This window comes from Zootoca vivipara, chromosome 8 (assembly GCF_963506605.1).
Source record: "Zootoca vivipara chromosome 8, rZooViv1.1, whole genome shotgun sequence".
NCBI lineage: Eukaryota > Metazoa > Chordata > Lepidosauria > Squamata > Lacertidae > Zootoca > Zootoca vivipara.
In genome coordinates, this window is record NC_083283.1 from 66425860 (window position 1) to 66442344 (window position 16485).

General features: G+C 41.4%; 1 protein-coding gene across 5 annotated transcripts in view; it reads left to right on the top strand.

Annotated features, from left to right (window-relative positions):
• The window catches only part of BCL2 (BCL2 apoptosis regulator), a 147133-nt gene that overhangs the window by 415 nt on the left and 130233 nt on the right, over positions 1-16485 (top strand). For 4 of the 5 annotated variants that reach the window (XR_009558061.1, XR_009558062.1, XR_009558063.1 and 1 more), the window contains exons 1-2: positions 6-633; positions 963-1860. Coding sequence is in view for 2 of the 5 variants with exons in the window: in XM_035126345.2 (XP_034982236.1) it covers positions 1300-1860 (561 nt within the window). In the remaining 3 variants the exon portion in view is untranslated. Of the gene's footprint in view, positions 1-5; positions 634-962; positions 13275-16485 lie in introns of those variants that run through there. The other variant, XM_035126344.2, reaches the window with a different exon arrangement.

The following is a 16485-nucleotide window of genomic DNA, read 5'->3' on the forward strand; positions in this document are numbered from 1 at the left end:
GGGTGGGGTAGGGGTGGCCAGGATCAATTAATACCTCTGAGACACGCCCCTTTGCCTCCTGGGATCTCTCTTCCTCCTCTCCTATATATTACACACGCGCGCGCGCAACACAAAAAACCTGTGCTTTTTTTGTGGGGGGGGGTACTGTATTTTATCCCGGCGCCCTCTCCCCATCTGGAGTTTAGCAGTAGAAAAGGTGGTTCATTCCAGATTTGCGCGTGTGGTGTCCAAGTGGAGGGAGAACCGCGTCTGAATGAAACATTATTTTTTTTTAAAGAAATCTAAACAGCAGGGATTTAAACATGAGGTTTTTTATGATGTTTTTCAGAAATTTACTCGGTTTCGTCCTGGGGCTTTTCCTGAAGTTCAACGGCAGGGATTGCTGAGACTTGGGCATAGCTTTGGAAATGTCATTCAAACGGGAGCCTTGTGAGTCTTTCTGGAAATCATAGTAACTCAACGGTATCTGAAGATCACCCACACTCTTCCCTTCCCCCCCCTCATTTTATTTTTTTGAATCATCAAAGAAACTACAGTATTGAGTTTCATCTTTTGGAGGACCCGCAACTGTTTGGATTTATTTATTTATTTTCCCTGCAAAGGAAACTTGACAGAAAAGTAGATTTAATTCAAGTAAGTGTTTTGTTTTGTTTTTGCACAGGCAATTTGCTTTGGGTAACTTTATTTCATTTCATGGTGGTGGTGCTTGGTTCCCCCCCCTTTTAAGCACTGGTTGAGGGTCTTTAGTTGAATGTGCTTTGCATGAATTTGCATTAGAGGTTGCTCTGCTTAGTAAATCACATATTGGATGTCAGGGTTTGTTTGTTTTTGTTTGGAATGTGTGCCCAGCAGGCTCCTTCATTCATGTGTGCGGTAGTCTATAGCAGCATGTAGGGGGGTGTGTGTGTGTGGGTGTGTAAATGCACCTGACTTTGAATAAGCATCTGATTTTCTTATTTCAGATGCATTTCAACACAGAGGACGGAACGCCTCTGCAAATAGGCTTTATAATAAATATTACATGTGGAATACAGCATTTGCTGCATTTTAAATCCGGTTTTCACCGTGCATCACAAACTGAGGAGGGAAACGCTGGGAAGGCGGAAATACCTTTGAGACCCTGAGGACTCCCCCACACCTCAACCAATGGAACTGCATCGAATAAAACAACTGGATTATATATAAACACTGGCACTTACTATTACTGGCTGCTTTATTTTTGGGGGGGCTGGAGGGGGGACACACTCCATCAGCTTCTGCATTTCTTCCCCCCCTCCTTTCCCCTACTCCTTGTTATAAATGATGGCTCATACTGGGATAAGAGGTTACGACACAAGAGAGATAGTGCAGAGGTACATCCATTACAAGCTGTCGCAGAAAGGATATGACTGGGTTGCCAGTGAAGACAGAGAAGACCTTTCTTCTCTTCCTCCTCCTCCTCCTGCTGCTGCAGAGACCTTCCCTAACCTTGCTAGGCTGGCATCTCATCCTTCCGAGCTGCCTGTAAGTAATGTGGCCCCGGCTGACGGACCACACCCTGTGCCACAGGTTGTCCACACGACTTTACGTCAAGCCGGGGATGAGTTTTCGCGGCGTTACAGGAGGGACTTTGCTCAGATGTCGGGACAGCTGCACTTGACCCCGGTCACTGCCAGAGCTCGCTTTGCGGCAGTTGTGGAAGAGCTCTTCCGAGACGGGGTGAACTGGGGGAGGATTGTGGCATTCTTTGAGTTCGGTGGCATGATGTGCGTGGAGAGCGTCAGCCGGGAGATGTCGCCCCTTGTGGACAATATCACAGTGTGGATGACTGAGTACCTGAACAGGCACCTGGACAACTGGATCCAGGACAATGGAGGCTGGGTATGTTTTTCTCTGTGTTTCCATTTTCAAATGCATTCGTTACCACTATTTCAATATTACACCTTACCTATGTGTTTGCAGTGGGGGTCAAAGTTAGCTTGCCTGGCTAGCTGTTTTCCAAGCGTGGTTGTCGCCAGTAGAATTCACAGACTCTGGTACTCAATTGTTTCTGGCAATTTGCTTATCCTGGCCCAAATTGTGATAACCGCTTATCATAGACCTGCCAGGTGTTCGATAGAAGAGGCCCTACACTGCATCATTCCTATCTCCAGTGCGCCAGACTTTAAAAGTCAGTTGCCATGTTAAAAGTAGATGTTTAAAAAGTGAGGTGTTTCAGCAGTGATAAAGTTCCCATAAATCTCTCTAGCCTGTCGGTGACTGTGTTGCGCTTTCCTCTCTCTCAGGTTACACCGAGAACTCCCCATCTTGTTTCAATCAAGGTTTAATCGCTGATGTCATTCATAGGTTGTGTGAAATTTGCTGGTAAAATGAGGTCACAGTTTAAGCATGAGAGAGGAAAACTAATGATGAGGGGGCAGCTAATTCACGTCATGTGTGGCCTATTTCTTGGTTGTGCTTGAAGAGGAAAAATGCTACTGAAACTGTATTATGACTACATAGCACAGTGGAACCCTCATTATCTGCACCTTGTTTATTTTAGACCATGGCTTGCACAAGTGTGTGTGTGCGCACCTGCCACAACCTTTGCACGTACCCCTCACAACACTTCCATTGTTTATCTTTCTATTTGGGAGAAAAATGAAATTCTACATGGATATCTTTGCATATGGTGCGCAGTCAGTTTAAGCAGGTGGCACTTGTATTGATGGGTAAAGTTTTTACAAGAAGGAAAGATATATTTACATATATATTTATAACAGCGGATATAACGCAATAAGTTTTTTATTTATTTTCTTCTAAAAAAAATATTCTCTAGAGTTCTTTGAAGGAGAAAGAAGAAATGAACACCTTTTAGGAAATCTGCAAATAGGTTTTTTTCACGACCAGTTCTTGGAAAGTGTAGGACTTTTGTTGTCACTGAGTGTGGTTCTTAAATAAATTGAAATCTATGTATAGAAATTAGCGATGGCAGAGAAAGTGGAAGTGTTCTGGAAGGGTGAACTCTGCCATATGAAGATCATATGCTGTCTTTTCACCTGTCTTTAACAATGTACCCTAATCCTTTCCCATCTCGAACAAGCATCTCTGTGCACATAATTGTTTTATGAATCAGTTAACCAGTATGTCTCATCTTTTTGCATCATCAGATTAAACCAGTGATTCCCAACTGATGGGTTGGGCTGCACACTAGTGAGGTGTCCTCATGGTAGAAACAATGGGGTTGTAGACAGAGTAAAACTAGAAACACAGAGGGAAAGGACGGGCAACTTTTGTGTATGAGACTGAGACCAAAGGGTGGGCAATACTTTGTTTATGAACTAACGCTTCATAAAAAGTCAAGCCATGTTAATTGTATAGACCCCCATTTTCTGTTGTTGAGAGAGACAAAGATATATGCTCTGCAAATGTCTCCTATTATTATAAAAAAGAAATATAAATCATTTTAAAACAGAGTAGAACCTAACATTGACCTTATGTGTGAAAAGGCCACCAGAGAGGACACTTCGCTGTCTCCTCACATCCCCGCAAACACAATTCTCTTTGGTTCGCACCTTTAGCTGCCAAACATCAGATGCACAGTAATCAAGTGATACACATACATGCATGTTGGACTGTGCCCTAATTTTGAAATAAATGCCTTCTTTCAAAATAAACTCCCCTTATTCAAGAAAGGTTGATGTGTTCTGGAATAAAGAGGATCCTTTAAATTAAATGTATCCAGAACGGCTATACAGTACTTAGTATGCCTCAACTCTAAATTCTGGAAATGTTTTTCTCCTAGAGAGCAGTTCTTCTTTTTATTCTTCCTTCCACCCCAAACTAGTTATTATTCACCAGAGGAAAGAGAAACATGTGACTCACTTTCTGGGTGGCACATGAGAACACAAATGATTTGCATGCCAGTTATAATACCACAGTATTGCTCTTGCAAACAAGACATAAATCACAGTAGAAACTTAATATGGAGTGCAAGGCACTAATATGTAGCTTTCCCTGTATTCAGTAAATGTACATTTCCCAACCGGACAGTTTCATTTTAATTTCCAGTGTCTACCGCCTCCCCCTACCCCCCAAATATGCTTATAATAGAGAGTGACTTTCTTTTGAAGTGATGAAAGCAGACAAGCTGTTCATGAATTAGGAATCTGACTTGATCTGAAAGGTGATTACCTTTGGGCAAACTTGTATGTTTCTTGGAAGACGCTTTCCTCTGCAACTCAAGTGTGGAGATGCTTGAGTATACTGCATGTCGGCAACTCTCTGAGTGCTGCTCTTCAGAGCCCAGCATGTGGCTCTTCTTAAGGGTTTGAGGTGTTCAAAGGGGGGGGGGAAGTAACCTTAAAACCAACACAGAAATACCCGTATATTCCGGCGTATAAGACGACTGGGCGTATAAGACGACTCCCAACTTCTCCAGTTAAAATATAGAGTTTGGGATATACTCGCCATATAAAAAATACGACCCCCAACTTTTGAGAAGATTTTCCTGGGTTAAAAAGTAGTCTTATACGCAGGAATATACAGTACATTTAAGCATATTGATGCAGTTAAGTAACAAGTCTACATTTGTATTAGTAGCCTGTTACATTGTGGGGGGGGGGGTTGTTTTTTGCCTACATGGCATAGTCTTTGGAATATTTCTTAGCTGGAAGATATTAGCTAGAAGATAACTGCATGAGTACCTAATACTTTACTAATAACACACCTACTAGTGAGTAAACAGCCCTGCCAGATCAGACAAAGGCCTATTGAGTCCAACACCTTTCACACAGTGAGAAGCCAGGTTCCTATGGGAAACCCACAAGCAGAAACAAGAAAGTGTTGGTTACTTTTATTGGTTTCAGATCTCATTGGGGTATCTTTTTTATCTACTGATAGTCACCTCAGTTCTTTAACACTGCTCCTTAAATAGCATCATCCATGCACAAGAGGACAATGCCAGCTGGTTTGCAGGAATCCCTAAGGCAGGCATCCCCAAACTGCGGCCCTCCAGATGTTTTGGCCTACAACTCCCATGATCCCGAGCTAACAGGACCAGTGGTCGGGGAAGATGGGAATTGTAGTCCAAAACATCTGGAGGGCCGAAGTTTGGGGATGCCTGCCCTAAGGCTTGTAAACTTAAAAATTCCCAAACAACTCAGGTGGGAAGAATCCCAAAGACAACCCAATGAGGGCTGGGCATGCTGGAACAGGAGTTGGAATCGATTGGCTGGAACAGCCCTCTACAGATTTTGGTGGAGGCACCACTTGTTTGCTGTTTGTAGCACTTTGGTGAATGCAAAGTTCTTTTACCAAGCAACAACTTGATGGAATAAGTTAAGCAACAAAGCCAACATCTATACTGTGTCCAGAGCCACCATCTATTCTGTCTTTGGAATAGAATTTTGGCACGTTGAGGAGATATATCTACAGGAATTTACGGTCCCCGGTCCTCCCCCCCCAAAAAAAATAATCCTGGGAATTGTAGGTTGATGAAGGTGCTGAGAATGTTAAAGATCCTTTCAAACTGCAGTTTCCTAACAGTGATGTGGGGCTTTTCCATAGAAAATTTTCAGTTTTGTATGTTTCGTTAGGAACAATGTATGATTTTCAGACAAGTCTGGCAGCTTCCACTTGCTAAATTAGATTATTCTCCAGAACACCAGAAGATTTCCTATATATTTATGTACAGTGGGTAAAACAAATCCAATTCAGAAGTTTTCCAGAAATCCCACATCACTGCTTCCAAGGTTTCCTGGGAAGAAAGTGTGACTAGTAAACCACTTGAAGATAGTACAGTGGTACCTTGGTTCTCAAACAGCTTGGCTCCTGAACAAATTGGCTTCATAATGCCGCACAGCAGGAAATGAGTTTTCCGTTTTGCGAACGTTTTTCGGAAGCCGAGTATCCGACGCAACTTCTGTGGCTTCCGATAGAGCACAGGAAGCTCCTGCAGCCCATTGGAAGCCATGCCTTGGTTTCCCTCAGTCTGTTTCAGATGTCTCGGACCACAATTCCCATGATCCCTGATCATTGGCCATGGTGGCTGCAGCTGATGCGAGTTGTATTCTTTATATATTATTCATAACCTTTGCAGTTCAGTCCGAAGGTTCCCAGGGCAGCAGCACACAAACAGTTTATTGATATTAACAATTTATTGGCACCACAGCAATATCACGCAAAAGGCACAGAACCAATAGATACTATAAGTTGCAGCCTGGGAGCGAGGTCGGGGTGGGGAAGCCCAGTTCTTAAATTGGCCATCTCCAAAGCCTTGAAGAAAAAACAAACAGTAATGTGTTTTAACTTAGGTAATGTTGGGGACAGGTGCATCTCCAATGGGAGGGAGTTCCACATCCGGTGGGAGGTCCATAGTAGAAAGGGACCTGCTCTGCCAGTCAGTAAACTACAGCTATCAATGGAGCTACAAGCAGATCCTCTCCCCCAGACCAGCAGGAAATGGAGAGGTACTCCATTCAAACAGTCCCGTCCCCCCCACTGTGTAGGGCTTTATATAGAACTGGGTGCAGTAGCAAACTGGCTACCAGTGCAGAGCTTTAAAGGCTTGTGGCACACAATCCCATTTTTTCAGCTCCAGTGAGTAAACTGTCTATTCTGGCTGCCACATTTTGTGGTCCAAAAAACATCTGGAGGGCACCATGTTGGGGATCATTCTGATCAAAGGGAATTAGGCTTTTAACAAAGACATGCATTTTTATAAGCAACGGTTGTGCTTGGATGTGCTTATGGGTGTGGGGGGGGCGAGGGAGAGAGAAGCTCTCTGATGGAAAAGTGCCTTTTAGAGTCATATGCTGATCCTGCTGACTTTTATGTTTGGCCTGTTTTTACATGCTTTTATTCCGCTGTTACTAAACTGTAGTTCTCTTTTTGTTCCAGTTGACTGGCTGCCTAATGTGCTCTCCAACTTTCTGTTGTGCTTTCTAGTCACTGACGCACGCAGTTCCAGTCTCCTAAATGTCAGTGGTCACAGAGTACCAGAAACCCTTCAGAAACGGCAGCTGTAACATCAGTTCCCCCCCTCTTCTTTTTCCCCATCTTAGATTGTAGCTAGATAATTGCACACAAGTGCGCGCGCGCGTACACACACACACACACACACACAATGTGTGGGACTGCTGAGTTTAAAGACTTGAATATATATTTTAATACACTCTTCATTTGAACCCTGTATCTGAAGTTGAGCAGTCTTGCAATGCATTTGAAAGTGTTTCAACAATTCAAGAAAATACAGGTGCCTTTGCTGCGTTATCTTCCTCTTATCATTATTTATTAATCGCCTTCCGCGTACATATCTCAAGGTGAGCTACTAAATGTAATAGGAGCAACTAAAGCAGTACAGAAATAACAGAATGATACTATTATTGTTTATTATTATCACCTTTTCTTTCAGAGGTGAATTGTATAAGGTTTAAAGATAACTGTCAGGTATGATTAGGACTCTAATAGGTTTAACACTGGCATACAGCAGAGGAGACGTAGGCCTGAGGTCTTGTTTCAAAAGGCATAAAGAGGGCTGCTTGCATATTGTTTTTTTGTCTTGAATTCATCTCAGTGGTTGGAAAACACATTGCTTGTAGTGGGTTCATCCTGGTGTATTTGACCAGGCAATGAACCTTTCTCATTGAAGAAGAAAGTGTTTCGTTTGCAATGGGAACAAGGGTATGCATGCTGCTTCAAAACAATTGATTCCAGCTTAATGCAAGCGACTCTTGAAAGCAAATACTTGTTTTCAGGCAGATTATTTAACACGAGGAAAAGTGGACAGAGGAGCATCTAACCACCCAGGCATAAAGTGTCTGCTAATTATTTGTAGGCATTTACCAATCAAACACTGAACCCGAGCGACAAATTCCTCCTTTTGTTTTCTGCAAGCTGGGACCTGAACTGTTCTACATATCCTCCTTTTCTCAGACAAATGGGGAAAGAAAGTTTATGCTTCACTTCATATCTCCATGCAGCAAATGCTGGTTCTGGAGGTCTGTGGCCAAACAGCAATAAATACCGTATCCGTTAGAAGGGAGTTGAGCTTACTGGCAACACAGCACACATATTTCTGAGAGCAGTTCTGGGACAGTGTTTTTCATTCCGTGTATAACAATATGACAGATGGAGGTTCACGAAGTTGTAAATCTTCTCCACAACAGGAATAGCATATAGGAATACTTGGCAAATGCAGAATGATGTTGGTGATGGATTAGGGATTTGTCTTTTGATTTCATTAACAATTTGATTTTTAGAACTCGGTTCCTGAAAGTGTACACAGTTTGACAACTTTTCCAAGTTGAATTAATTATTTGACTGTGATCCTAACCTCACTTGGGAGTCATTGCCATCCAACTAGACTTACTTCTGAATGGACATGTATAGGATTTCACTGTTAGTCAGAATCCAACCTATGGTTCAAGACAACTTCATTTTCACTGAATCTGAAGAGTTCAGGTTTTTTTTTTAAATGCCAAAAGTTTCAGAGACTAGACCTATATGGCAGCATTCAGAAAGTAGTGTACAGACAGTACACATATCTCTGGATCAAGGCTAGGTGATTTGAATTATTTGAAATACTTGTTTCAGCTCATATCGACTCTAGTCCATTGGCAAATGCTTCAGTATTAGTTAAGAACATTTAAGCATACTAGCTGAATAGAGTACCAAAGTTGTGACTCTTAAGATTGATTCAGGTTTCTGCAGTTGTATACATTAAGCTAGCTGTAAAAGACTGGCAGTGTATACAATATATATTTTAAAACAGTTTCAGATCTGTTTTAACTATTATAACTCCCCCAATGGGCTAAGGATAAAAAAACATTTTCAGCAGTCTCCAGAAACTAGCTTTTCTCTTAGGAGAATCCCATATGGACAATAGTTTACATTTGTAATGTAGGTGTACCTGTGAGACAAATAATAATATTTAACTGGTGTCCATGAATGAAGGAATAGAAATGCTTTAGACTAGAGCAATGATAGAATTCCCCCCCCCCCTATTCTCCACTAAGGGGACAATCTTATGGTGAGATCCTCTGGGATGACGGATGAGGGGCTCAGGGTGCAGAGAATTATACTCATTTTCACCCCCGGAGGCACACTCCATTGTCTCTTGAGACAGATGGATGCCAACATCATGCATGTTTCCTATTATACATGCATTCCCTTTAGGGTTTCCTAAAGTAACTAGCATATAAACAGGTGCATACAACAGTGTATAAAATCTGTATAAAAATACTAACACTCATGTATACTAATAAAATTATGCTGCAGAAAGTATAGGAATCAGCTCTTGGGTATGTATAAAGTTTGTATTTTTTTGCATACAATTTTGCGTAGAATTAGCTGGACTTTCTCTCCCTCTCCCTCTCCCTCTCTCACACACACCCCAAAAGGAAAATGCATGAGCACCTCAGACATAAGCAGGTGCTCAGTGGAAGAGGCAGTCTGATGCAGTCAAAGCCTGATCAGGTTGGAAGTGCCAACCTTTATATATGAATCCATTTGAAACAGGTTTCTCCTCCATCCCTATCTGCCTCTCAGTGCTGTCCAGTGAGGACTTGGTGCCTTCCATAGCTTCTTGCTTAGCAGTGGCAGCCAAGACTCCTGCCTCCCACCCAACACATCAGTGGCCATGTCGGCAGCTTTGAAGGGGAAAAGAGTTTTCAGGCTGCCGCTCTGACAACTCCAAAAAACAAATGTTTAGAAATCTGCCTGCTCGGAATTGTTAATAATCAAACAGTGAAGGCCGAAACAATTTCAGCCAAGCTATTCACATGAGAAATTTATTTACTGTCAGTTTCTGATCAAAGCTTACTCCCTCCCTGCCACATTCCCCCTTTGTGGGTGTAATTTGGGAGGGGAAATTACTCTCAGAGGAGATGCACATGTAATAAAGACCCTTCTTAAACTAGTGGTTCCCTTGAAAACAATTGTACTGCTATTCGATCTTAAGGGGTGGGGAGAGTTTTTCATCTCTGATTCAGAACATCTTCTAAGGCTAGTCACATTACAGGGCAATAACATACCGTGTAAGTCATAGATAAATGGTCATACAGAAATAACACATTTGACCAACACATAGCTGACATGGGGAACAGTTTTTTTAAGTTTTCAAGCTACCTTCCTTGTGCAGTAATATATACCAAATGACTTTCTGTTGACAATCTTTCTCATAATTGTCTTTATGTTGATGGCAGAAACATTGCAATTGGAAACCGAAATTTGGGGGATTTTACTGAGAGTGACATAGCCAAGTTGCCGGTTTGTGTGCGGTGCCTTTAATATGTTGAAAACCTGTATGTCAAAGTCAGGAAAGATAAGCACTTTCTGAGTTTCCCCCACTTCTCAAAACGCAGTTGCTATTATTCAAACATCTTTTCTTTTCTTTTCTTTTTAACAAATTGCAAACTACAGGAACTCTGGATTTTACATCAAATGTATCTCAATGTGTGTGGTACAATATTTAAATCCTTGTTCTATGGTAGTTATCCACTCTGAGCCCTATGGATGGATTATGACTCAGAAGAAGTTTATATAGAGTAACTAACAGTTAACCAGTCTAACAGGATACCCAGTGTGACAATTACAAAATTTTAAATAAAAAGGTTTGCAGTGTGTAGTTATAGTCTATGATGCAAGGAAAATTAGTTGCACCTGAGGGCAGAATTACGTATTACAAAGCAAACACATTCTTACCCCCTTGTAATGTTAAATCTCCCTGGGAATTGGCTTCCACACAGGGCTGGGTTTTTTAAATTGTTTCCCCCTAACCAGACTTTGAGACCAGAAAGAGCTTGGTGTGAGGAAATTGGAAATTTAGGATAATTAATAATCATAATAATCATAATGGTAGTAGTAGTAGTAGTAGTAGTAGTAGTAGTTGATGTTTTAATTTATACCCCGCCCATCTTGCTGGCTTTCCCAAGCTACTCTGGGCAGCTTACAACATATATAAAAACACAACAAAACATCAAACATTAAAAAACAAAATAGCCTATACAAGCAACAAACATGTTTGATAGTTTAACATGCAGTTCTTACCTTAGGGCAGTGGTTTTCAACCTTTCTGAGTCCACGCTGATGTCCTTGACCGTGTGGGAGCCATGTATACTGGGGTTCCATTACAGCACGTGTTTAAGCAGGGATTCCCTTGTTCTGCACCAGTCCCACCTCGCTTTGCCCCCCATTCTGGCCCACAACCACCCCCTTTCTGGTGCAGTTTTTGGTGTGCATTTAAGTGGGAGCAGCAGGACTCAGGCCAGACCGGAGAAAAGAGACAGGCAGATCAAGACAGAAAGATTTGCAGATATGCAGGCAGTACAGTTGACGTGAAGAGGGAGAGAGAGAAGGAGAGCCCTTCTTCTGACCAATTACGTCTGACCCAATCAACCAAGGGTGCCAAGGCACACAGATTGAAAACCTCTGCCTTAGGGAATATAAGAAACCAGTGGATCATTAAATGCTTAAGGTTGCAACCCTATACCTACTGGGTATAGGAGCTAGAGGAGGAAGATTGATGGTGAAGAAAGAGTTGTGAGTGGAGGGGGAGCCTTTCCCCATCCTCTGGACCCTCTGGGAAACTGGGTGTGGGGAGAGCAGCTGAATGGGACGCACCTGTTGGCAGCCTGAGGAAACACCATCCACCTTGGGTCCGCCTGTAAAAAGCAAGTCCAGAGTTAGAGACTTAAGAACCCAGAGGCTGAGGTGAAGGGTATGTCAAGAAGGGAAGTGAATCGATACTGATTGATATATTTTAGTAACTTTGTATTAGTGTCACATTTGTAAATGTAACTGTGTATTTTTGTAATATTTTGTTTTAAGTTAAGTCTGTTGCTGCTTCAGTCAATTGTCCGTCACTTAGAAATGTTTTTGAATATGGAAATTAAATAATCAAAGGAGTCCAGATGTTTTGGGCTACAACTCAGATCGATCCTGGCTAGCCCATGCCAAAGGGAGTTGTCATCCAAAGCAACTGGATGGCATCAGGCTGACCAAGGATGAGCTATGGGACAGTGGTGGTGAAGTGGATTGTCCTTTAGCAACAGGGCTGACCAAATGTAGAATGTGGCATATAAACGCCACAACTACACTTTTAACTTCTTTAAATTAATCCATACCATAGTGACGTACTGGAAAAGTGTAAGGGAATATCGCCAGCTGTTGTGTTCTGCTTTTTTTTTTAAAAAAAATTTGTTAACTTTGGATGCAGTTGTGGTGTGAGTGAATAAAAAATTCTGCTCATGGAATGAAGCAAAGATGGAAAGCAGCGACTCTGATTACTTCCTACTTTTTATGTTTTGCTGGTTTGCAATCTGGCTGCTTAAACAGTCTGATGGGTAAAAAAAAGGCAGCCTGAGAATTAGACTGAATGAAACCAAGGCAACAACGTTTCTGAGCTTCTGGAATGAAAAGCAAAACCTGGTCCTGCCAACTTTTCGACGCCGGATCACTTTTACAAGTGAGGAAAGCTGCTCATGGTATTTGAATGGATCGTTGTTTTAAATGGGAATCTGTCGCTGGCCTTGACATTGGAAATAGAATAATATGCAAAGGAAGAAGGACCCCAAGCTACTTAACCATCAGTAACACTATATTAGAATATTTAGTCATTTCTTTGAAAAAAATTATCACCTGCCCTTCATCTATATAATGCATAAAATAAAACAAAAATCGTATAATGCACAGCAATAAAAACCCTAAACCCTTCATCAAACAATTGTAACAGCTGCCACAGAACACTGGACAGCTGGAGTAAAGCAAGATGGTATAAATTAAGCCAGCATAAAGTGCACCGGATCCAAAACCCATTCAGCACGGGGGCTGCTGCTGCTGTACCTAAGCCTGGCATTAAAAATACTGTAGTATCCTACCAGGTTTCCAGGTGGTGTGACTGAGCTGAACAAGCTTAGGATGCAGCCCAAGTTCTCCCTCTGTAGTTCTGCCCAACCACACCCCCAGAATGTCCCCTTTTTAGGGCTTACACTGGCCTTGACTCAGCCAGCATAAGGCTGAGCTTAGCTGAGCAAATTGCACCGGCATTTATTCGGCTGAGCTGGGGTTAGGGACTTAACCCTGGCTTAGCTGGGAGTCAGCTGGCTGAATTGGAGATCCCCTGTATCCTTAGATGTTGCCTCCTTATTAACTAAAATATTTGAATTGCCTGGGCAAGCAAATGATAATGTTAGCAGTAATGACAGTAATAGTATTTTGAACAGGTAGGTAGACGTGTTGGTCTGAGTCGAAGCAAAATAGAAAAATTCCTTCAGTAGCACCTTAAAGACCAACTAAGTTTTTATTTTGGTATGAGCTTTCGTGTGCATGCTCTGAAGAAGTGTGCATGCACACGAAAGCTCATACCAAAATAAAAACTTAGTTGGTCTTTAAGGTGCTACTGAATGAATTTTAGTATTTTGAACGGATTGGCCTGTGGTATGTAGTTGTATTGCAAAAGTTGCATTGTTTGTTGTCTCTCGAATTGATAGTTTGGATTCCCTAAAGCTCGGGGAAGGGGGGGAGACACATACCTCCTCCAGAAAATTATTGGTAATTATTTGTTTGTGGGATTTTAATAGAATAACTCAGATTGCTGCTTTCTTTGGGAATGGATATAGACTTCACTGCTGGCGTATGAAAAGACTCCTACTATCTACAGAAGGTTTTCAATCCAGCAGAGTTTTGCTGATTCCTTTCCCCCTTGCAACCTCTAGCATCACTCCCATACAGATCTGGATAGCCTCCCAATCCTCTGGAACAGTGTGGCTGGTGAAGCCAGGGCTGCAGAGAGGGCAGGGGTGATTGGAAAAAGTATCCCTTCCACTGGCATAAGCATCCCCAGAGGAGATATTCTTGCTGGCAGGAGCAAAGTCTGTATCCAACCCATTTTATGTTCCAGACTTAACTGTGCTTGTTGTCTTTCCCCCTTGTCCTTAATAATCAGCTGATGACCTTTTACCCATACTTCATGATCATGAGATAGATCCATATGACTTTCCTCCACTGCTCTGTGGCGCAAGCAAGGCAGGAACATGTCAAAACAGATGCTATTTATCTTTATGTATCTACGGGTTTTCCAAGTGTCATCCCGCCCGCTCACAGTAATAGTTTTGGGTAACAGTTCCCACTTCCAGCAGAAAAACATTATTCTTTAAAAAATATTAATTGTTAGAAACTTACATTTCTGTGTCCAATAAGAAAAGTGCAGAGATTTCCTTCTAGAAATTGTTTTTGTGATCTGATAGAAAAAGAAAGAACAAGAACGATAAAACAAGCAAGCAAAAACAAATTGACCCCCAAATTGTAAGCCTGCCACAAATGATGTTCCTGGGCAACCACATACTCATGAGGTGTCAGATGAAGGATTCTTGAGCACATAAATATACTGTCTAAAAAAACATTACAGTACTTCTGATTTTATGGTGTCCAGCCTACAGAAAGATATAATCGGCCAGATGTTGGTGAATGCTAATAGTTAGGGTGCTCTCAACTTTCACAGTTGCCATGGTCAATGTAAAGGTGCATTGGTTTGATTACCCTTTTCTGCTATTGCACTGTATTGCTGCAATTGGTGATTTGGAGCTATAGTTAAGGTGCTAGAATTGAATTCCATTTGCTCACTTTTCATGGATGGCTTTGCCTTTGTTTTTGTTGTTTTTGTTTTTTAAAAACTCTGTAAGGTTATTGATTTGTTTGAATGTGGTACAGTCTTCTCTTGCACTAATCTAATCAAAAGCATACCCCACATGAAACCTTTTTGTGATGGTAAAGCTTCTCCTGAGGTTCATGTGTTTGATGTAGAGTTTATTTCAAACCAAAGCAGGTATAGACGATTCAATGTAGTACCATCGCGTGGGAAGACTGTACCATGTCAGGGACTGAATATATAAAGGAATCCCATGTTACAGGGAATTTCATGTTAGCTAGATCCTGCTAATTCTTATTCCCACTCACCCCTTCCTCCTCCTATTCAGTCGATGTCTCTACAGTTTTGCAGTGATGGGGGATTTTATAAGACCGTTAGATAGAACTGTGCTTTTATGTAAAGGATGAATAAAAGTATAATTGAGGAAAGAATTGCATGGATTTATAAGCTTATAAACAGTTAAACTGCATTCTCATGCCGGTGGTATATATTTTAAATACTGCATAACTGTGCCTCAATTCTCATCCAGAGGTTTTGAGATTCATAAGAATTGTTCTTTCAAAAGCCCGTTCAATATTTAAGGCTGTGTTTAATGAATGCATGTAAGGCCCTAAAAGCAAGTAAAAGGAAAGCTAAAAATTGTGGTTACAGAATTTTTCCTTAATCTGGTTTTTTGAGCTCTTGTCTTCCTGCTTGAAATATTTTTTTCCATGAACATGTTGCAGTATTTCTGTTTGTCCCATAAAATGCTCAAGCTTTGGACAGTTTTAGAATCTGGGAATGACTTCATGCGTTCCCTCATTGTTTCTGCTTGCTATAAAGGCAACTGCTAGAGTGAAACGAAGGGCCTCCTTAGGGCTGGCACCCATGCTTTGATGTGCTTTTTCACAGACTCACAGAAGCATAGAGTTGGAAGGGACCACAAGGGTCATCTAGTCCAATCCTCTGCAAAGCAGGAATCTTTTTACCCATGACCATTTACCATTTTTATTCTGCTGGGTTTTTTGGGTTTCCTAGCTTTTAGGTTATAGAACTTGGGTGGTTCTGTGTTATGTTGCTTCTTGACTTGATTATTGATAATAGAAATGTATTGCAAAGTTCAGAGTTTATCATATGATAAATTACAAGCAAGCACTTGGTGATTTGCATTTAAGATTTAGAGTATGGAGCAAAGAAATCCTTTAATATTCATGAAGAATGAACTGTGAGAACTGGGAATAGATAAGCAACAGAGCAGTTTGTTTTATCCTTCTACTGAGCAGAGCAATAAACTGTAAACATGAATAGATTGAATTGCTGAACTATCTTGAAGTTTTTCGGGGTGTATGCAAATACCAGCTCAAGCAGGCTGTCATTTGTTTAAAGTTGGGGGATATTTTTTGTTTTACCTCTAAAAGAGGCTGTTTTCTTATTTTAGACACACCCTTCATGTTCTTTCCACTGTGCATAGAGGCCCAAAGACATGTTGTTCACAATATTCTGATGTCTATTTTTATCCTGCTACTCTGTTCGTAAACAAAGGCACCACGTGTAATCCCCACCTATCCAGCAGAATTATTTCCATTTTGCCTGGTTTAATTTTGGTCAGAATTGGCATATAAAAGTGTACTATTTCCATAAAATCATTTGCAGCAGGATGCCTGCAATGTTTGACATGCAGGTCGAAAGTGAGTTTAAACATTTGCCAGGAAATTAAATTGTGAAGGGAAAACCTAGACACATTTTAAACAATCAAGACTTAAGGTTTGAAACATCTGCAACTAAGCTGTTACATGCCTCATGGGTTTTCATTATATTGTTGGGTGTTTTTTTTCTTTGCAAACAGTACTGTCCCCCACCCACTGCTTTCAGATGAGGAAAGCAGTTTGCCCCGATCTTCT